This window comes from Boleophthalmus pectinirostris, unplaced genomic scaffold (genome assembly GCF_026225935.1).
Source record: "Boleophthalmus pectinirostris isolate CB_2022bp ecotype Guang Dong unplaced genomic scaffold, ASM2622593v1 HiC_scaffold_19, whole genome shotgun sequence".
Taxonomy (NCBI): Eukaryota; Metazoa; Chordata; class Actinopteri; order Gobiiformes; family Gobiidae; genus Boleophthalmus; species Boleophthalmus pectinirostris.
Genome location: NW_026571140.1, coordinates 1,974,573 through 1,998,108, shown reverse-complemented (window position 1 = coordinate 1,998,108; position 23,536 = coordinate 1,974,573). Strand labels below are relative to the sequence as shown.

At 41.2% G+C, this 23,536-nt stretch overlaps 1 protein-coding gene across 3 annotated transcripts in view; it reads left to right on the top strand.

Moving 5' to 3' along the window:
- The window catches only part of glceb (glucuronic acid epimerase b), a 136,054-nt gene that overhangs the window by 65,140 nt on the left and 47,378 nt on the right, over positions 1 to 23,536 (top strand). For all 3 annotated transcript variants that reach the window (XM_020940619.2, XM_055154249.1, XM_020940620.2), the window contains one exon: positions 16,175 to 16,710. In XM_020940619.2, coding sequence (XP_020796278.2) covers positions 16,188 to 16,710 — 523 coding nt within the window. In that variant the 5' untranslated portion in view covers positions 16,175 to 16,187. The remainder of the gene's footprint in view (positions 1 to 16,174; positions 16,711 to 23,536) is intronic.

The window sequence follows — 23,536 nt, the reverse complement described above, 5'->3', positions numbered from 1 at the left end:
TGGTCGGAGGCAAACATGATAGCGGTCAAACACAGTGCGTAACCTCATGTATTTATTCCCGATAACGGTAAATTCCTGCTGCATTATCGGATGCACAAATAGAAGCACAGAAGAAGGAAAATGTCTTTTTTGTATTCTGAGTGAAAAGAACCACTAACGGTGAATTAAACTGCTTTCAAACATTCACAGAGCAAACGTAAAAGATCCGACCAAACCGTGGACAAGTTCAACAACACATCGAGACTCTTGGAGGCTTTCATCTTTTCTGCTGTGAATGGCCCAGGAGTTTCCACCAAGTCATTGTGGATATCGCCAAAGTGAATATTTGTCCAGGTAGTTGGAGATTCTGACCAGAAATTTGGTTTGGTCCACCTTTTGTAGGGATTGAAAAGGGTGATTTGGCTCCATCAATGCTTATGACCAATTTCTGGTCAAATGGTCTTGGGTCCTCTGCTGTTAGAGTGGATAAATAACCAGGATCAATGCCCTTTACGTGCTTTCTCGCTCCTTCCGTCATGTTGAATTAGTGTTTATTGCCACCGACCAACAATGAAACTCGCCTATAGAATGCATAGAAACTACCTGGACCACAGACGTCCAGGTAGGTTCCATACACACACGTATAAGGACACATGGGTATAGAAAAGAAAGTACTTCTACTTAATGTTGAAAATTACATTCTGTTATAAAGAAAGTGTATTTATTCAATTGATCTTTTTGGTATGGACATCTGTATTGAATATTGAGTTTGTAGCATCGAGACAACACCAGCAGGTCGTATTGAGTGGGGAGATGAGATTCGTACAGTCAGAAGCACAGAAGCCTCTGCTGTAGTGCCTCTGTGTGCGTTGGCACAGTTTTACATTCAAGTACTAGAGAAATGTTAAGATACCGGTGCTTGTTTCCATGGAGATTTATTGCTTTGCCTGGAATGTTCCACACTGTTCCGTATGAAGTGTATCTTGCATTTATTCAGTTACCAGTATTAATTCAAATCATTCTTAGTGTGATCCAGCACACCTCTCCACAGATCAGACTTATAACTTGGCACATCTTTGGAACAGCTTGAGGTGGATGCATCAGCGGTTAGATAGTGTACCTTTTGAGAGAATGGTTCCCAGCTCTGACCCTGCAGTTCAGACGTCCACAAACATGTTCTGAAATGCTTTGGATTCTTGTTTAGATGCTAATATTTCAGATTTCTCTCAGCGCTGAATGTTCTAAATAAATTTAGTTTGTCATTTTTATATTGCTTAAAAATGAAATGGTTGTTTTAGTTGGTGATGAGACGGGCTATTCCCTCTGTATATTTCCTCTGAAATGTCTGTAAAAAGTGTGCAGCGTCTCAGGGGTCCATAGCCAGCTCCTTAGCTAGCCTCTAGCTTGATCTCCATGGATACAGGACAAACAAACATCTCATTTCACACAATCCAACAGTTCCTTACTTGTGTCCTTTGAACTGCACATGCTGCACTTCTGAGTTGGTAAAAATCCCATGATATGTTTAAAAATATGAGCGCTCAAAACCCAAAAAGTTAGTAAAAATTGCTCAGTGTGTGAGCTAGGTAGCCACAAGAGCAACCAACCATTCTAATGCAATGGGTGTTGGCATGAAGTTGAAAGAAGAAAATTGTCCAAATGATTTAAATATCAAATATTTGTCTGATATATTTTTAATAATGTTACAAGTACACTCGTGTTAAGATAAGTGCACTAGTAGATTGTGTTGTAGTGCAGAGTGAGTGACGGTGCAGTCAGTGCAGTCAGTGCAGTCAGTACTTTCAGTGTGCTGCAGACGACTGTCACACTTTAATGCCGAGCATCACGAGTGGAGCCTCCCCCAGAGCCTCAGTATTGAGGACAGCACTGGGAGCTACACATCTGCTTTTGTTTCTCACTTTCTTCTCTTAATCTGCTCCCTCGCTCAGACTCATCTCATGTCCAGTGGAGGGAGGCAGACTTAGTTCATCCCAGCGTCTGCGGAGCTGGCGGTGTGGGGATTACGCCTGTACCTGCGCACCGCTCACCATCTAAAACAATTGGATTATGAGAGGATTTCACATGGCTTCAAAGTTTGACTCAGAGGGGCCAACTTTGAAAGACTCTTTTATAGGTTATTTAAGTCAAAGGGTTTGATCATGTGCTAAACAAAACTCCATTCAATGCATAGTTTTTGTATTTGTGAACTACCATGATCCTTTGCTCATGTTCTTTGCTTGTATGCCCCCATCTTGAAAAAGTTACTGTTAAAGATGCATTATGTAACTTTTTTGGTGGGGAGACAACTTCTTGCTTGTCTGCATGGAGATGTTATTGCTTTGCCTGAAATGTTCCATAGCAAGGCATTAAACGAACTGATGTTTCTATTCCTGAAAAAACGATCTTGCCACCTGACTCCTTGTAGATGGATATGTTTATAATGCCAGTAAATCAGTAGCTGCTCTGTAGAGACAAGCAGCACTAGAAAAGTGCAGAGTGCAGAGTTTTTACTCTGTGATGGTAAGAATTCACTCAAGTCTTGTCTTTGTAGAGGCAACATTTTACATTTGCTTAAAGAGAGGATATTATGCAAACTGGACTTGTCTACCATGCTGTTCCCTCATCAGAAACATGCCTGGAGAGGTTTTAGATCCATGTGTGTTTGAGTAATCTTGTGATCTCTCCCGGGCCCTATTTGAACCCTCATTAGAGTTAGCTGTAAGATTCTGTTCAATGCTCAGTCCACAAGTCTACATCACCCACGCCCCCACACAGACCTTTTTCATGTATGTACTGTAGTAAGATTAAAATAAAAAAAAACATTCAATGGTCACTTTATTTTCAATTTCTTCACATGTACTAGACATGCAAAGGAATCAAAAGACGTTTCTCTCTGTCTCATGTGTAGACGACGCCCGGCAGAGCGAGAGGGAACTACATCTGCACGCGCCGCCATTCAGATTATAACACCATTCAAGTTTTACTGCAGCAAACTGTTGCAGTTGTGTGTCCTTTGTGTCACAGTCAAAGGTCTGAGTGCAGTTTCACAGCAGGTTTGGTCAGGGAGGGTCAACAGATCTGTGTCAGGGCAGTTTGAGGAGAGGAAGAGCCAAAAGTCTCTCCTCTGTGTCCTGCAGCGTCACAGCAGCCTCCAGGGGGCGCCAGGAAAGGCCTCGTTCTTACTCCACTCTGGTGTTTTGGGTGGTGTTAAAATGGCCCATTCCTTTTAAAAGTGTTTTCTCTGGAAGATCTTCTGCCACATTTGCCACACATATGGTGTAAAAACTGTACCAACTCAAATGTCCATAGCTAGCTCCTTAGCTAGCCTCCTGCATGGTCTCCATGGATACGGGAAAAGCTCATTTCACAAAATCCAACAGTTCTTTCCTTGTGTCATTTGACCTGCACATGCTGCACTTCTTAGTGGGTTAAAATCCCATGATATGATGTTAAAAACTGACCTTAAAAACAAAAAAGTCTCAAAGTCTGCTCAGTGTGAGTCAGGTAGCCACAAAATTTAGGTCATGAGCAATTTCAAACATATACTACAACTTGACAAATCTGATGCAATGTGCAGTAGTTTAATGAGCTGGATGCATGCTGATTGTGTTGTGATAGGGCTCTGAAGGGGGATGACTTGGTGTAAGGAGCAAAGTGAGGCAGGACTAAAAAAAACAAAAGCAGAAGTGATTAAACATGTGAATATTCTGTTTTCTACAAATATAGCAACAATAAAAGGTGCTGTTGAAATGTACATATATTATGTGTCAGCAGTGAACACCCCATAGAAGTGTAATACGAGGGGTATTCCTCTTCTGTGGGGATTTAAATGCAGTTTGTGATGAGGAATTTACATAAAAATACAAAGATTATGAGCCAACAATCTGATTTAAGAGTTGATCGAGTCTTACCCAAGCCGTGTTCTATTGAGCAGAGTGGGAGTGTTTCTAATGCAATGTAAATGTCACCACACTCTGGTGCCTCTGGGTGCTGGGTGAGCTCTGCACGGCCACCAGCCACAAGTCTGCTCCCTCTCTCTCCATGGAGTTTTCTCATTATAAACTCGTGTTGTTTTTGTTTCATTCATACACGCTTGTGCAGTGAGTTGGCTTGTTTTCAAAGGCAGGGATTTTCTTCACTTAATTTTTTATCAAAACATAACATGCTGTCCCTCTATTTCACATTGGTGGTTTATGGCATCACCGGGGCAACAACTAATCTGGATAATAGTGGCTTAATCAAGTACAGAAAGAATCAATGATGAAAAAGGACTCTTTGAATAAAGTGGAATATAGTAAATGGTAAAACATGACATGGCTCTTCTAATAAGACAAATGGTAAGTTGTTCCTTTCTGCAAAGCCTTAGGAATTAGGCGATTCAGTCGACATCTAAAGTTAAAGCGTAAATGATTCCTCTTGTCTTCTAACCTTTGTATCCTTTTCCATCTTTCTCACCAGTCAAATGGTGGTTGGCTCGTAGTTGTACAACACCAACAACTCAAACCTCAAACTTAAAACAAAGAGAACAACAGGGGCAGCCAGGTCAGAGCAAGAGGTGTGAAAACACTCGTTTTGGGCCTGAGTGATTCTGCTAATATTACGTCACACTCACAATAGATGAATAGGCCGAGCTAACAAACAAACTGTAAACAAGTAGGTGTGTTAGTTTCAGAGTAATTTCAGTGTAGTTAGCTCCTCCTGCAGACAGATATAAGGCAATGTTCACCAGCGTCTGACCTGAACTGAAGAAGCAGCTTGGATGAGCTGAGAAATGTTTTCAACTTAAATAAATGTTTATCCAGTTTACAAATTGAATTTCTCCTTTGCCCAGACAAATGGTGTTCAAAAAACACAACGCTGTTCTAGGCCTGTAATAACAGATTTTTCTGGACGATTAATTGACCAAGAATTTATTGCAATAAATGATAATATTGACATTTTGGGACCATTTTCAACTAATATAATGACAATGGAATAAAAATACAAATAGACCCTTTCAAAGATCAGTAAACTTTACTTTCTAAAGAACATTTAACACAGGAACTGTAAGACAAACAAAACCAATAAGCCTAAATAAACCAGACTTGTTAATATAAGAATAGCCTCATGTAGTCTGGCATACACCAAGGACCTGTTCACAAAAAATGTACTTGAATAAACCATTGTTGAAACAAGCACAACCAAAACCATAAATAAATGAATTATTAAGTCTCTGTAACAAAATGGCCCTTAAAAGTGATTTTAGTCGTTGACTTCCATTGAAATATTGTGGCTCTTCTCTCTGTAGCTGCTACTGTTGCCTTGTCATTTTGCTCTTGAAGTGTTCGTATTAACCCGCTCTACATTATCCTGTTTCTCTGTGAGGGAGCTGATGTCCTGTGTGGTATCGTGTCAGACTCTTGTGGGTTTTCAGTGGATTTCAGGCTCTCTCCGGGGCTGGTTGTGTTGTTGGGGTATGGGTGTATGTTGTTGCTTGTGTTCGGCTGACAGGTCACCTACAACTTTCAAAAATGTCAGATTTTGTGGCGCTGTTTACCTATTTTTATATCATATATAATTTTTTTCTCATCTCAAAATCCTTCAGTTGTTTTAAAAAATGCTCTATAATTGTTAGCTCTGCCTCCGCTCTAGCTCCTCTCACTTTGATTGGTGAAAGCAATCACGTGATACACGACTTCACTCTCCGTACGTGTGCTTGCGTGCATTTGCGTGTGTCCGAGGGAGAAAAGACACTACTGCGCTTGCTCGGTCGGCCCACAGCCAGTGGAAGTACCTCGCCGGGCTAAAGGCGAATCTGGAAACATGCGCCATTGAGCTCGGCCCATTGACTTGAATGGGCAGCCATTTTGAAACCCCGGGGCTTGATGCTGGCACATTTATTCGAACGTCATTACACTAATTAAACGAGGGGAGTCAGAGAGCGATAGAAGCATTTTGACATTCAGTCTCTTTGGTAGAGAGAGAGAGAGAGAGCGAGAGAGGAAAACAAACAAGCATGCAAATAACTTTTATGGCGGCGATAAATTCTATCGAGGTCATTAAAAGTTATCGTACAATTAACTGATTTATTGATTATCGTTACAGGCCTACGCTATTCCACTTTTACACAAATTTGTCTTATCAGAAGAAAAGGCAAAGATTGTACGTTGGAATAATCATTTGACTAGTGGAATAATGAAATGCAATGATCACTGACCGTGTGACTAAAATAATCCTTAGTTGTAGTTTGTGTACTCTTGTGTACATGCTGCTAATAATATAGATTTAAGGTCCGAATACTCTGGAGACTTCATGTTCAGTGCTGCTAATGGGATTGTTTTCCCTGTAATTGGCTGGTGGAGTTCAGTAGATGTGCATCATAAACAGATATGAATAAAAAAGGGTTTCATAATCCTGCTCTAAACTGTGCAGTGCTCTGACACCAAATTCAAAGTGTTTTTGCTTGTGCCCTGATCCCGTCTTGCGGCCTGTAGGCTCATACCAGGGGCCTGCTGCAGCCTGTCTCACATTGACATTTGGGATTGTAAATTGGTGACGCACAGGCTTGCACAGAATGAGAAAAATGGGATTCCAATCTGAAGTTTAGCCCTGATTGTCCATTACTTTCATATGAGTACAGTCTCTTTTCAGCCGCATCAGTTGTCATCAATCTCTGAAGAACATCGAAAAAGCATCATTTTGCATAGGAAAAAAATCTGCTACACAATTATATTCAAATTAAAGACACATAATTTAACTTTTTTGATTGAGGGTCCACCACCTGCTTTATCTCCATGGACACTTTATTTCATGGTATATTTATCTTGCATTTATTCTGTAGAGCTCTGGAGATTGTATCACTCTGAAATATACTGAAGAACAAGCATTGAGAGGGAACGCCTCTCCATGGATCTGACCTGTCATCTGCTTGTCTCCATGGAGATAAATAAGTTAAAACGTCCTATCCTGTTGACTCTTGTGAGGTTTTGGCCATGTTGGAATGTCACCTCATCAGATGTCTTGGTCATGGGGAGTGAACAGCTGCTTTTTACCTTTTGCACAGTCGACGTTGGCAATTCCACGGCTGAAAATCTATTGATGTCATCAGCATTCCCCGGGGGTGTGATGCTAACTGTAGGCATGCTCTTATCTGAGGCTTTTTTAGAGTTTAATCTGAGCTTTAGTTCAACGCAATCTGACCAGAAAGAATTTAATTTGTAAATTGTTAAACATCAAACGCTTTTATTGGTCACAGGCTTCTGAAAATGTGGTGCTTTCTTGAGTTTTCAGACTTCAGATCTTAAACTATTTTCAGCATGGCAACTCATAAATATTCCAGCATACACATACATGTAGAACACCCCCAGTTAGGGCTGGGTATCATTAAGAAGTTGTCGATATGGTAAATACCTTGATACATGAGGGTTCACTCAAGCGGTAACGGAGGGAAACAGGGGCAGATTTTTGACATTCAGATAACTCTTATTCAGAAACTAGAGGGACTATTGAAATAAGTAAAGTATCAGAATGTAGGAAAGAGTTACACTCCAACAGGGTCAAGTTAAACCTGTGATATTCTTTCAAGTTGTTGACAAAAAATTTAAAAACTCATGTTGGTAATGGAGGGAATGAAATATGCAGCACTTTTTGAGCAATAAATCCAAACAGTGATAACTCTTGGTTCTCACTTCCATATCCTTAGCAAACTGGTTTGAATATTTGCTTCATATAGTTTTCTACCATATGGTACAAGATTAGGTTGAAAAACCTCTGACTTTTTGAGTAATGAGATTTTTTATTAAGAAAGGTCATGGTAACGGAGGGAAAAGTAACGGAGGGAAAATTGTGCAAACAAGTAGAAGGTGCAGGATTTTACATCATTTGTCGCTTTTTTCTTCTGAATACTTTAATATTACTTCAAAATGAAAGGAAACTCTTTCTATAAAATATCATATAAATATCATTTTAAATACTTAAAAAAAAAAAAATCATGTACCTTCATCAACAGTTCAAAGATGGAATAACACAAGATATGATGAAATACATCCATTTATTTACATGATTTTTGGGTCTTTGAAATTTGGGAAATAATTTTTGTTCCATGTTTCATACATGGTCTGTTTAAAACATATGTAACTTTAGAACCAAAAATGTAACAGAAAAAAGGTCAACAGTTTGATAAACTAGAGTACATATGTATCTGTTCAATACATTTTTATATCAGATGCATTAACTTGAATTTTTGGCCTTGCTGTTTACTTCTGCTTGACCAGGCCCATAAGCCACAATGCATATCTCGATACAGTATGTGTACAATTCGATACAGCATATTTCAAATTGATTCAATAAGGTTCAATAAAAATAAAGGCTAAATCATGTCTGTGATATTAAAAGTCTTTGTTAAACCACTTCTTGTGCAAAGTTCATATGAAACACAAACATTTTAATTCTCAAAACAGTGAAAATGTCAAATGTGTTGCCAAAAATGAGTCTCCTTCCACTAAACAAGTTACAAAACTATAGAGCTGTAAGAAAATAAGTAAAAAAAAAAAAAAATCCAATCCCACTTCCAATCCAAACAGTTTCCAAAATGCTGCACAAATGTATAATAACAACAACAATAATAAAAAGATAAAATAAACTACTAAAATAATATAGTAGTCTTAAAATAATAAAACTAGTAAAATAAAATAAGAACAAAATCATAAAATACCAAAAAAAAAATACTTCTTGGAGATTGATACAGTAGCCCACGATATCGATACTGTTTCATCACATTAAATGATGCAATACACTTCTGTTTTAGAACACCACACTTTTTCCAGTTTTTTACTGTTTACTGTTGAACAAAATGTATTCTAAACTTTTGATTGATTAAAGTGTCCACCTTTGGCAGATGAACCACTGAACACACTCGTGACTCGTTCTTTTTACAATAGAAATCAAATAGTGTTCAGAAAGTTTTTCCTGAGTCTGTTGCAGAAGTTCCATAAATGTGTGGCTCTTGTCAGTTGCTTCACTCTTCTGTCCAGTTCATCCCAAACCAGCTTGATGGGGTTTAAGTCTGGACACTGCTGCTGGACACTTCATGTTTTCAAGCTCACAATCTTGTTCTTTTTTCCTGAGGTAGTTTTGGCAGAGCTTGGACTTGTGTTTTGTTCTTTCATCTTTTTTTAACCTGTCTGTTCAGTTCTTACCTTTGTACCATTTCAAGCGACTCATTGGACTTGCACGACTTGAATTGCAATAAATAACTGGAAAAATGAGGGTGTTCTAAAACTTTTGACCAGTAGTGTACATCGATATTTGGATATTTTTGCACACCCCAACCCCCAGTGTGACGTCTCGGTAAAGTATCAGTAGCCCTGCCTGTGCTGTCAGCTGACCCCTGCTCTCTGTTCACCTCACCAGTCCCCACAAAGTCCTTTCTCAACAGAGACTTCCCTGACACTGCCGGTGCTTCAGGCCTCGTCCTGTGCTGCACTTTTAGCATTGTCACTGCTCCCCTGGGCCTAATCTCTCATCCCTGCTCCAGCCTGACACTTCTCTAAATATCCATCATACTTTTTTATAGGACACCGCCATTCATCAAGCAGAAGAGACAGACATGCATTTGTCAACAGGGACGTCCACACTGTACACAGTCATTCAGAGCCATTAAAATGCTTCTGGTGTGTTTGTGTGTGTGTGTGTGTGTGCGTGAAGCATCACCTGAAATGATCTGAAACTAAAGTCCTGTGTTGTGCATTATTCAGGCTTTTAAACTATCTGTGTACATCTGCTCACCTTTCCATCTAAACTTTACAAACTTACAAACTTTTACCAAAACACTCAAACTTCTCCATTGGAGCTTCATGCTGTTGGTCCTTGGTTGCCATGACAACATGTTTGTACGTCCAAGTCCTGTCTTTACCGCAATTTGAGTAATGTTTTGTTTTTTTGTTTTTTTGATTGTAGAAAAATACATTAAATGGATTAGAGTGTAGTGTGTGAAGAATAAATATTGAGACGTTTTCAGATGATTCGCACGAGACTAGAAACACGGATGAAAACTGGAACAACTCCAGGGTTGAGTTTGAAGAAGAGTTGGCAGCAGAAAAAGAACATCTCCAGAAAAAGAAAGATAGAAAACTGAAGTCTCTCAGACAAAATGTGGAGGAGGAGAGGGAGGGCCTGACCAGAACCAACTGTGACCAGCACTTGCATCAGTACCGCAGGGAGATGGCTGATGTATCCCAGGGACTGCGTCAGGAATTAGAACAGGAGCAGAAGAGGAAGGTAGGGCAGCTGAGACTGGATCATCAGAAAGAGATAAATGAGATCAGCGAGCAACATCTGCGTGAGAAGACTCTTCTGAAGGAACAGCTTCTGTCTAGTTTCATAAATGAAAAAGAGCAGATGGAAGTGTCTCATGCTCTGGATCTGCAGAAACTGGACCTTCAGCACCAGTCAGAAATTCTGCAGAGGCAAAGAGAAATCTCAGCCAAAGAGTTGGATCTACAGAAGATGGCAAATAGGTTGGAGCTAAAACGCACTCAGTTCAAGAGTCAGGAAGCCATGCTCCATGCTAGGATGGAGGATTTGGATAAAAGAAAGGGCCTTAAAATTTGAAGAAAAAAAAACTGACAGAAAGGTGATGTCCGGCTTTATCCAAGAGCGAACCAGGCTGAAAGAGGAGCTGGACAGAGAGGGAGAGGAAAAACACCAGATCTATGATAAGATGAGGGCCTCTGTGAGGAATAGAAGCCCAAGCAACGACGAGGAGGGACAGCACAGAGACGACTGTGACAGAGTCATAGAGGAGCTGAGGAGGAGCACTGAGGAGCTGAGAAAGACCAGGAAGCAGAGGGACAAGATGGCTGCAATGGCGGACGTGCTGGAGGAGCGGTGTGACAGTCTGAGTGTCAAATTGTCCCAGCTTGAGGAGCAGTTTCAAATCAGACTTCAGACATGTTCAGTGAGACACCTGGTCCCATTAGAGACACAAGGTCCTCCAGACAGACCACAACCACACACAGGAAAGATCTGTTGACTACGGACACAGTAGAGACGAAAACAACTTCAGCACTCAACTATGGGTCAAGACTCCCAGTGGAAGCACCAGTGCACCTTTGTACCCCACTTCAACAACAGATTCAGCTCGACTTGGAGCACAACAGTCTCATCCGAGGTGACCTCTACTAAACAGGCATAGGTTTTCTGAAAAATGAGCCCCTTTTGCCACAAAGACTCTCTATGTACAGTTTAAACATGTAGAGAGTCACAGGAACACCTCACTTCTTCACTTAAACATTAACAGCATATTTGAGGTGCATCCATCAAAAGTGTCAACACGAGCAACTCTAACAGGTTCTTACAGTATCTACGCTCGCATGCACAACACAATCTGATTACTATTGGATTTCTAGACTTAAGATTTAATTGACATGTGTTTACATGTCATTTGAAGAGTCTAAAAATCTGGTACTTATCAGATTTTGATTGCACATGTAAACACAGCCAGTGTAAAGACTCAAGGTGACAAGATGTCTGTCCCATGAAGACCTTCCTCAAGCCTCAAGCTGCAGTGCTGCTGGAGATCTGATGGACGAATGTTGCAACAAATGAACATGTGTGAATAAACAAGGGTTGTCTTTCACGTCTGTCATTCAGTTCATTTGAAAACACAAAACACAAATATTCATGCAGTTTATGTCACTTTTGTAGAAGATCATTTATTTCATGATTTTTAATTTAAATGCTGCTGAAGTTCTCATTTAAGAAAAAAAACATTAAGTTTTAAAATGTTTAAATTCAAATGCTGAATTTTGAAGTAAAGGGGTGGCTGTATATTTACATATTCATCAAAAAACCTTTTCCATGTGCCTTAGTGCCTCACAGAGCTTTTTTTTTTTTTTGACTGAATCATTTACAAAAAGATCTCAAAATTGCAATCTTAAGTGTCACTTGACAAGTTTGGGAAAAGTGTGGTGACTCTGTTTCTTTATGATGTAATATTTTGTGATTTTTCTGTGTGGTTACGTTGTGTTGCTGCTGCACAGGATTCTTTAACAAGAGAGATTGTCCTTGGGCCTCCTGGTCAAGCTCTTGTTTTACATTTCTTGTGGTGTTAGTTCCAGAAAGCAGAGCTACAATCACAGCAAACAGATTTCATCAAGTAGATCAAAAATGGTGAGACCAAAACTGTGAACTGATCCACACTATTTATTCAAAATGATGTCATCATCATCTCCTCTTTTTCTATTCTTTTGGAGTCTCGTCTTGTCTTGTGGAGTTCATTTGTGAACTTAACTACAATGTTCTTTAATTCATGGTGCAAAATATTGAAATCCATATTGGACCATCTAAAAAATATACCTAAAGCGAATTTAAAAAAAACAAACAAACATAAAACAATCCTGGCAAATAGCTGATCCACGTGAGTGGGAGTAATGAATCTGATGTGACAATCCATATTTGACACAAACATATGTTCTGCCAATGGGAGAACAAAACGCTATGCATTCCAAAACAGAATCATGACTGCCAAGATCTAGGATTATGATAGTTAGCTGATTCTGTGTACATTTCTAAGTCAACATTAAACAGTGAGTAGCTGTGCATTATGCAGTTTTAAGGCGTACACCACAGTACACAGATATTAAAACTGTTACTCAAAAATACATTAATTCCTTCTGCGAATAAGGGCGACTCTCCGCAGATCTGGGCTGTAACGTAGCGTAGCGCTTATCTCCCTCGTCATAGATCGGTTTAATCTATACTGTGGAACATTATAGACAAAGCAATATCGTTTCCATGGAGATAAGCAGGTGAAATAGTAATGTTAATGTTGATAATTTTGTTTCTGGATTTCCAGGGATTCGTTCATTTTTGTCAACTTTTAAGCGCAACTTTTCTAATGAGACATTATAATTGGTCCACTAAAACATCATAAATAAGTCCACACCTCACAGTTTAAAAAAAATCTAATTTGAAAAAAAAAATGTCTATGCATCACGATGCTAGTTTGTGCTGTTTTGTGCCACAAAAACTTTTGTTTGTGTGATTATGGTTCTTAAGATATTAACAGTTTTATCTTGGGCTGATGACATCATCCAGCCTCTCAAAATGTGAAATAGCTTCAAAACTGCAAAAATATATGAACATTTGTATTTCGTTTGTGCTGTTTTGTGCTGTGACTGTTTTCATTTCTGTCAGTATATTTGTAAAATTATTCATTATTATTTTTGAGGAAATTATATGAGGTCATTTCTACTCAGCTGACGGCAGCAGCTTTAGCAAAACGCCACAAAACTAGTGAAGAGAAACGACCTGAGGCTGTGGAAAAGTCTGTATCAGTCTTTAGTAACTCGCTTTTGATTCATGTTTTATATAATACAGACTTTTCCACAGTCTCAGGTCGTTTCTCTTCACTAGTTTTGTGGCGTTTTGCTAAAGCCGCTGCCCTCTGCTGAGCGGAAATGACCTCATATAATTTCCTCAAAAATAATAATGAATAATCTTAGAAATATACACACATAAATGAAAACTGACACAGCACAAGCAGCACTAACGAAATACAAATGTTTGGCCTAATTTTCTACTGTTTTGAAACTATTTCACATTTTGAGGGGCTGGATGACGTCACCGGCCCAAAATGAAACCACTTATATCTTAACAACCATAATTGCACAAACAAAAGTTTTTGCAGCACAAACAAAGCACAAGCAATAGCTGTAGTTTGTGTGTAGGTTTGTGTTTGATGGGGGACAGCTTCAACAGAGGTGTCACCCAAGAACACTTTTACAACTGGAAGTAGCATTTGCCATTGTGCACATTGTCTATTGATGAGTACCAGAGTTTAGTTTTTTGTTTTTTTGTTTTTTTTGGGGGGGGGTTTGGTTTTTCTTTTGTTTGTATTGTGTATTGATACTTTGTGGCTGACGCTAACTAAAGGCCCTGCTTTGTCTTAGACTTTGTTACACAAGTTGGGCCTTTTAAAACAAAAATGATTTTTCTACTACAATGCTTGTCAGAAAAATATGCAACTCCTGTACTGTTCATAGGTATCCAATTAGACGAGTAAACTATTTTCCTCTGTAAATATCATCGCTTATTAGTACTTAGGATTGAATAGCCACCCATGAAAGTAAAGTGCCCTGATGAGATTGCAGCTTTCTCCCCATACTGGCCCTGTGTCTGCAGCCCCTTCAGTGCGGGTGGCTCTGTGCACTTAATGAGCTCGAGTGTAGTGTGTGTGTGTGTGTGTGTGTGTGTGTGTGTGTGTGTTTAGACAGTGGACAGAGCTTGGATGTGCTGTCTGTCTGTACACTGTGCTCTATGGCCCCAGCTTTAATTAGTGTGAGCAGTGAGTTGTGCTGCAGCTCCTCCTCACGCAGCCTGCAGCACTCTGAATACATCCATACTCAATCAGACACTGCTCTGGGGAAGCAGGGACATGTTTTGGTGCACATAGATAATGCACACATAATAAGGGCGAGTTGATGGGAAAGAGCCTGTTTTGAACGCTTTTGAGTTGATGACTAAATATTTAGCAGCACAACATCGTTTGAATCTCCTCCAGACATATTTGTTGATAAATGACATTACTGAATGAATAGTGTGAGTGGCTGAATAGCAGATCAGCGATGTCCAAATCATTCCTCAAAGGTGGAACTGATGGGTTCTTGTGAGGTGTGTTATTTAACAAGCATACGTAAGTGAATAGTGTTTCAAGCACTTTAGAGATAAACATTTAAATAAATTATTGAGTGTAGAAACAGCCCAGGACAAACATGTCACAGCCTTTTTTGGTTTTATAAAATGTATATGAATGTTTTTCACTATTCAAGATTCTAATCTATTTAGTATTCTCCAATCTGTGCATTTGGAAGCCCTTCAGAGAGCTGGCTGAGAACACTTCAGAACATGCTGCAAGTCATATGCATGGCCTTTTCATGTGGAGAATCTGAATCTGAATGAGTAGACTCAGCACCAGTTCACAGTCATGATCTTGTGGAAACATAAAGTAATTCATCAAAGTGTACAGTGTCTGCATTTAAGAATTTCATCGATTACGTTCATTTTAATCGACAAACTGAATGGTTGCTGTGTGTAGTGTGACCAAACAGGTCTGTACATGTGTCTCTGCATCAGAAGGAGCGAGACACAAACAGTGGGTCAGTCTGCAACGTACCGAAGCACAAGTGTGTATTTAACGATGATTTGTACAAGAACTTCCACGCTTTTCCTTCCAGTCGGGACAAGTGTGAGTCCATGTGCACAGTGTACAAAGCAGCACATATGTTTCGGTGTCCAGTGGGAAAAGTTTTACCAGGTGAGAGTAGCACAATGTCGATGACGAGTCCCCACCTCCCTCCCCTCGTACGGTGTCCTGGTTTTGACAAACACAAATCTAGTCACACTAACCTGTATTCACCTGAGTCATGTCTTTTAATCCAACAGAAGTTGACTGCATCAGCGACACAAGAGCTGTTTTTTTTAATCTTCACCTAGTTTATGCAAATTAGTGATGTGGTTTTAACTTTTGTTTCTGTGAGAGTGTGAAACTGAATTAAACACATTATAATGTCAAACAGCTGATGTGGCTCTAGAGTGATTACAGTTTATATGTCGTAAAGTTGAATTTATTTATGCAGATTAGTAGTGCAGATAGTAATAATAATGATGATCATTTTAATATAAAAACGTTAATGATTAATCGATAATCGATCATTCATTCTTCCGACGATCGATTAAGAAAATTTCATCGAATGCCCATCCCTAGTCTGCACATAGTTTTTCTGCTTGTCATTTGTGCTTCTCTGCATTTCATGTCAAAGACAAATGTCTGCTTGTAGGACAACAACGTTTACCTTACCCTTTCTTCAGTCTTGTTCTAGTTTTTTCTGAAATATTCAGTTGTACACAGAATGACCCCAGGCCTCGTCACAGATGGGCCTGGGTTTAATGAAGAAGGGGAAAAACATGTCCATGTACACAGTATGTGCATCTTTTTCTCTCCTCAAACTGCCCTGACACTGGATCTGATGACTCTACCTGCTGAGACTTTTGAGCTTTCTATTATTATAGTATTTTAGTGCTCAGTGTGCTTGAGTTTCCCCTTGGGGACAAATCAAGTGATATTGATCTGCTTGTTTTGAAGTTCCTGCTCCAGAGCGCTGCCTGCCTGACCCCTCTGTGTGTGTGTGTGTGTGTGTGTGTGTGTGTTCTTCAGGTGAGCCGTGAGGATGCGCTGCCTGGCCGCTCGGGTCAACTACAAGACCCTGATCGTGATCTGTGCCCTCTTCACCCTCATCACCGTGCTGCTATGGAACCGCTGCACCACCCACACCTCCCTGCGCTTCCTCCCCCGCCACGCCGCCGCCGTGCCCCCCAGCCCCAGAGAGGGAGGGGGCGGAGCCAGCATCAGCAGCCAGCAGCAACCGCCCCAGCCCCCCGAGCCCCCTCCTGTGGTCGGGGGGGCAGCGAGCAGGTTTGAGGAGATCGACTGTCTGATCAACGATGAGGCCACGGTGAAAGGGAGGAGGGAGGGCGCAGAGGTCTACTTCCCCTTCAGCTGGATGGAGAAGTACTTCGAGGTGTATGGCAAAGTGGTGCAGTACGACGGATACGAGCGCTTCGAGTTCCAGCACAGCTACTCCAAAGTGTACGCACAGAGGGAGCCCTACCATCCTGACGGGGTGTTCATGTCCTTTGAAGGATACAACGTGGAGGTCCGGGACAGAGTCAAGTGCATCAGCGGAGTGGAAGGTAAGACATGCCAAGAAAAAGAACGCTGTCAACTTTCATTATGTCATTTCACAGTAGCCTGGCTAACCAGACACATTTTCAAAAGGGACTTTAGCTACTTTAAAAGTTCTTTATTAGCATCAGCATTCTCTAATCTGTTCCCAATTTATTATTGCATTTAAAGCCCCAGTATGCAACTTTTTTGCTACTGACAATGACTAAAACTAAAATAAAAGCATGTTTTTTTCATTATGGATTTGTTTATTGGACTGAAAAACTGAGAAACATGCATCCTTACTGTGAGCATGCTTGCATCTCCACAAACCTGACTTACACTTATCTGGCTTGTAGAAGGGCCTCCTCTCACTTCTGTTCATGGAAATGTTCATTTGGGTATAATATTCCACAGTATGACATAAACAATATCTGTCTCCATGGAGAATGTTCTAAAGCAGGGGTCTCAAACTCAAATTACCTGGGGGCCACATTAGATAAAGTCTGAGTGAGGCTGGGCCGCATTGAGTATTTGATAAATAATGGTTGCACGGGAAAAGAGGAGAGAGAAAGAACAACACGCAACACACTTTCTTAATCTTTAATAACAGTTCAGAACATGAAAATGTATTCAGAACGTAAGTTTAAACTAATACGTCTACTCTTCTTCTTTTGCCTACTTCTTGCTGGTTGGAACCTGGCTACGCTTCATCTTGTACAGCTGAGAGATATTTGGCTTGCAGGAGGAAGCAGATCCTCAGGATAGATTGAAGATGCTCATCAGTGACCCTTGACCTGTATTAGGTGCTTTCACACCGACAGTATTTGGTGCGCACCAAACGATCCATTCGAACCAGAAGTGGTTAGTTCGGTTCGTTTGCGTTGGTGTGAAAGCGTCAATCGGACTCTGACCCGGACCAACTCAAGTGGACTGAGACCTCAAAAAAGAGGTGGTCTCGGTTCGCTTGAATCCGCACCAAATGACCAACTTTGGTGCGGTTCTTCTGGTGTGAACGTGAACCCGGGTCCAAACCACAGACAGCAGGTCCAAACGAACTATTCTAGATGCATCATGGGAGAAACGCGTCTCCTGCCTGTAATGACGCTCTGTACAACTCCAGCGCAGTAACAGATTGTTGTCCAGACGCAGCCGCGATTCATTTTCGAAATATTTTACCAACAATGGCCAATACAGAGAATGTAACACACGAAGATCAAAGCAAGAACGTGCGAACGTGTGGCTCCAGAGTGAGTCAAAAATGGGGGTGTGTACTTCTGTTCAGGACCTGCACAGAGAAGTCCCGGTGTTCCCCGTGATCATGTAGGAACCAGCATTTGTTATTTCAGGCTTTAATTAACCAAGTAATTTTATGGCAATAGGCAATCGCCCATTCGATTGATTCACCTTTAAAAAATGTCCTGCTTTTAGCCTAGTGTGAAAAATACAGTCGGACTAGATCCAAACCAGAGTCCCGAACCAGCAGGAGCAGCTCCGGTTCTGTCCGGGCTCAGATGACGTGGAGCGGGGAGTGAAAAGCGCTTTTCCCGGGAAGAACCAAATGCGGACACCAACTAAACTGGATTCACGTTCTGTCCGGATGCTTTGCACCACCTCGGAACCAGCCGCGGTTCTTGAGCGCGGAGGACAGGAGCAGCACAGACCTGTAGGTATAGTCCACAGCGCATTCTCACTTTCCCCGCACGGAACACGGAACCAGCGCGCAGACGGCGGAACGTACACGCTCAGACCCAGTCATTGCGCACTGGTCTTGCTCGCCACCGTCTGGAACCAGCACATGGAGGATAGAGCCTCCGGACCATCTGACCAACGCGCTTGTAGGACGACAGAAAACCAAGGACCAGACTCCAGCGCCGTCCTGAGGAGCTGCGCGCTACGCTGAACGCTGTTGGCTTCTGCTGTTACCCGAACTCTGGGCTGATGCGGTGAGTTTGTAGAAAGTTCTACGTTGCTGTTTTATGAGTTCATGGTGATAAGATGAGGACGCCCGCGGTTTTAACAGGGAACATCAGTATTGGTTACTGGAGGTATCACTGTTCTACCGGGATACAGAGGCTCGTTAATCGGACCAGTTTTGGTTCGTTTGCCGGTGTGAAAGCACCACACTGGAGTGTATCTGCTTCTCGTATGTCAAACATGGATGGAAGACGCTTGTTTTTGCCTCGTACTTTTTGCTAACATGTCGCCAAGCCTCTGGAATAGATCACTGCAGTTTTGTGGTGCTTGCATATTGATGGGACAGCTGTGTTTGCCGCTGAGTGCGCGTGGATTTCGGCGACGCACAGGTGGAGCTTGGTCATCGTGTTGCCAGCAAGTTACGCACCGAGTGTTGAACAGGTAAACAGACTGTCAGTGTCTTTTTATTTCTTATTAGCCCCTCCAATAAAGGTCCCATACTTATGAACAGGGGGATTCTGTCAGCGCCTCCTCTGCGCTCTGATGCTGTGGTTGTGGGAGCATAAAGTGAAGTGCGCACACGTGTACCACCATGTGTGGTTTGTTTTGGTTCTTCGGTGACGCCGTATGTGCACGTGTACTTGTATTAACAGATCCACTTAGACTCGTTGCTTCACAACTGCTGTAAATTGAGTTTTGGGATGTAAACTGCGTTAATAATCTGTTGTGAATCTGCATGGGCACCGATTGCAGCTTCATCTGTCAGTGCGGCCCGCGGTAGGGGGGTGGGATTGTGCGTACATCTACCGCGGGCCGCACTGACATTATTCTTTGGAATCAAGTGGAGGGCCGCAAAAAATCCTTCCGCGGGCCGCAGTTGGCCCCCGGGCCGCGAGTCTGAGACCCCTGTTCTAAAGTATGGTTTTAGATTCCTATTTCCATGAGCTCATGCAGTTGAATTTCCACCTCCAGAAAGTGACATACTATCACTTTAATCAACTGGGACTTTGTAACTTTAAAGGCTGTTTTCAAAAAATACATTTTCTCATAAAGAACATTCTTTAAAGTAGCGTCTACATACACTAAACTTTTGATGGATCGCACAGTAGGATATTTGATCATGAAGCATTTAAATATATTTTGTGGTTACAAATATGAGGCCATTTTTAGGCCAAGTAAAACTAGTTTGCTAAATAAGATTGTGAGTGCTGTGCCAGCCCCACACTGTGGGGGACTGAGGGACTGGGGGATTGGGGGACTGGGTGGCAGGCTCAGGGGGGGGTGAGTGACAGCTCTGTGTGGGGCTGGGACATAACATAAAATAAGATGGGTTTTTTTTTTTTTTTTCTGTAGGCTTAAATGGAACTTTCTTACTCGTTTTGTCCGTGTGGGGCTTTCTTCAGGGCATACAATTGTCTTACTGTGTTTAGAAAGTAGCCTGATGGTGCCATGTGGCCTCTTCATTTTCTTCACAAGAGGAGATGATTGTAGTTCTTTTCCAAATCTTTGCCATGGCAACATCCTTTTGAGTGTCAATCATCATATAACTTTGAATGACATTTATCGTAGGAGTGTTTTCTATATGAAAGTTTCTGTGCATACTTTTACTCTTCAGATTCTTGTCCTTGCTGCTTTGTAAAGATTACACTTTACCTTGGCGTCATATTTAAAACATATCAACAGTACTATTACACTACTAGTCAAAATATGGGCACACTTTTTCATTCATGATTATTTTTTTCATGACTATTTCCATTGTACATCCTCAGTGAAAGCTTCACAACTATGAATGACACCTGTAGAATGTCGTAAACAGACAGACAAAAACAATACATTGACCACTGCCAGGGGTGGGCTGGCTATCCAAAGTCCAGAATGACCGTCTGGTGTATCGGTCATCGGCTGTACTAACAGCAGATGGCGTTGATACAATAATTTGCCCTTTTGTCAAACATAAATTGCAAAGGCCCAAAAGGTGACAAAGAAGAGTGGGTCACTCGTTGGTTTCAACACATGTCAAAGATGTAGAACAGAAAAAGTAAGGAGAAAGACTGATGAGAAAAGGTTAAAGAAATAAGCTCACGTCGAAATCATTTCAAAGTCACTTCGACGTGTGGCTATTTGAGGATTTGAATTTAAAATATATTTAAAAAGTGAGTTCACTTTTTTCTTTTCTACATAATTCCATGTAACTTTCATCATAGATTTGTTGTCTTACATATATTGTACAGAAAATGTAAAGAAAAACAACACTGGAAAATAAACTTTTGACTGGTAGACTATTAAAACCAACTCTAAACACATGATCTTATCTGAGCCTTGAACAGAGGCAGACTGTGATTGTCCATAACTCCAGGGCAAAGAGTTCCAACAGTCTAGGACAGGTCACATCAAATGAATGATCCCCATTGTGTGCTTTGGTTGAGTTTAGCCCTGACCTGAGGTTGTGTTCACTCATTCTTCAGTCCCGTGTGTGAAGAGGTCCTGCTTTTTAAACAGTGCTCAGAGTATATTGCCTTCAGAGTGTGACCTCGGGCTGCTCTGTGTGTGTCAGCTGGGACTGCAGTGGAGCTCTGTTCTGCACGTTCACATCCTCTCACTCTCACTGTTGGTCTGTGGGAACTTCTGCGTGCCATTCTGCCCCTCAACAGTACATCTGACCCCCGGCCAGTACACGATGCACTGATCCAGTTATTTCATTTGATGCTTTGACTTAAAGTGTCTGTTGATTCCCAGTATGAACCTTTTCCTTTGTAGGGACGGAGAATGGCCTCTTTTTCACTATTAACTTAAACAGATTTGATCCAGTTGTGATATGTCATTGATATTTATCTTCTAATGAACAGTTTTGTATTAGAAGTTCAAACATTATGAGGCGTTCCTAGTAGTGACGGGCAAATGAGACGGAGCTCTGGAGCACGTCTTGTTCTTTCTGAAACAAATCACTCTGAAGCACTGCCTCAGAGCTCGTCTCACAGCAGCCGCTCACGTGACCAAAGTGTGGAAGTGTCAGTCCCTCCCCCTACTGCTTCGTTCTATGTGTCGATCGCTTCAGTGTATCGAAGCATTTCATTGGCTCAGTGAATGTTCCGCTCTGTGATTGGTTCAGATGCTTCAGAGTGTTCAGTGCACTTCTGTGGTTTGACAAGCGCTAAACTGCTACAGTATAAAAGATGCACCAATATTTGTTAAAAATGTTGGTAGTGAGGAGTATTGTGTGACGTTAGTGGTGATTTTGGCGACTTTTGGCATTTGTTTCATTTTTGATGGCATCTACAAGTGGAAAAAAGCGATCCATGGTTTGGGATCACTGTGATCTAATTCCACCAAACAAGGACACCTCTTTTCTTATTTACAGCATGTTGTTTATGTTGCTCTTTACATATTATTTTAAATCATTATTCTTGTTGTTGTTCGGTACGGTGTCGCTCAGCACACAACTATTGTCTTATTGTTAAATTTGTCCACCTGAGGTCAGTGTTTCTCCGAGGCCTCAGACACGTCGAACCATTTGAGACAATATTGCAACGGAGGTGTCAATGCTTCACGAGGCTCCATTCACCCATCGCTAGTTCCTAGGCATTAAATACTGTAGTTTATTACATCAAAAGGACCAACTAAGATTTCCTGGACTGTGCTGATATCCGATACAAGTATTGGTGCATCCCTTGGTGTCCTTACTCCTGTTTATGTTCTTCACATACAGTAGTCAGTGTTTGGTTTCAGTGTGGAGTGGAGTCAGTTGTCAGTTTGTTGTTTATTGAAGCCTTCTTATTCTTATTATAACTGTTTTAAATACTTGTTTTAGTATCAATTGAGCTGATTTTAATTCAGATTTTTAATGCTTTCGACAACCATAGTTGCAAACAGAACTTGCACCAACTTCCTCAGACTGTCTCACGTCTCGTCCCATGGCCATGGAGACAGCCCGTTGATGTGAGTCATAATGACCTCCGCAGGACTTTATCTGCAGGATGGATCACGCTTTGGAAGGACCTGCTCCATCTCTGGCACTGCTCCGTAAACTCCATTAGTCTCACTATTAACCTAACAGCCCCTAATGAATCACAGCGGACAATCACGGCCCTCTTAAAGTCTTTGTTTGCAGATTCGCTCGGATATCGTTCATCTATTCTTAATTCCACTCCAAAAGTCCACCTTCTGTTCAGCCTTAGCCTCAACACTTTTCAAAGCTTTGCCAGGACAGATCAATAGCTCATTTTAAAAGGCTATTAGTTCAGACCACATTGTCATCAATAAAGTGCCTCCGCTGCTCTCTTCAAGACAAAGGCATGGATCTCTCTGGTGTTGGAGAAATTGAAAATAGTTGAGTGTTAAGTATACACTCATTTATCGTCAATCTGATGATCACAGGAAAATGCACAGGTTTCACTGAACACACCGGCCTAAGCTGCGTCCAGGCTTTTTTTTTTTTTTTTATGGGCCCTATTACAGTTCTGTGGGGTTTGGCTCGAGATTACATTACTGCTGTATTTATGCACTGGACACTACCTCCAAACCTTTGTCCAAACAAAAGCACCAGCAAAGGACAGGAGGATTTATAGCAGAAATATTGTAGCTGTCATCAAATAAGCAGGCAAAGCACTGACCTGCTCAATGCAAGTGTATGGACTTTAAAAACACAAAGGAGCCTCATGAATTATTCTCTTACCAGTGAGACGAGAGCATTTTGAGCTCTGCAGAGGGAGACACACTAATCATGTTTTTAGATTTAGAATTTAGAATTTATTGGAGGATAAGCCCCTTGAGATGTCTTGGCATCTCGTTTTCGAGGGGGTCCTCACGACAACAAAAGAGAGATACAACAAAAGACAGATACAACAAAAGACAGATACAGCAGGACAGACAGGAGGATACATAAATTCAGAAAAGCATGAAAACAACAAAATCAACACAACCACACACACACACTCTCTC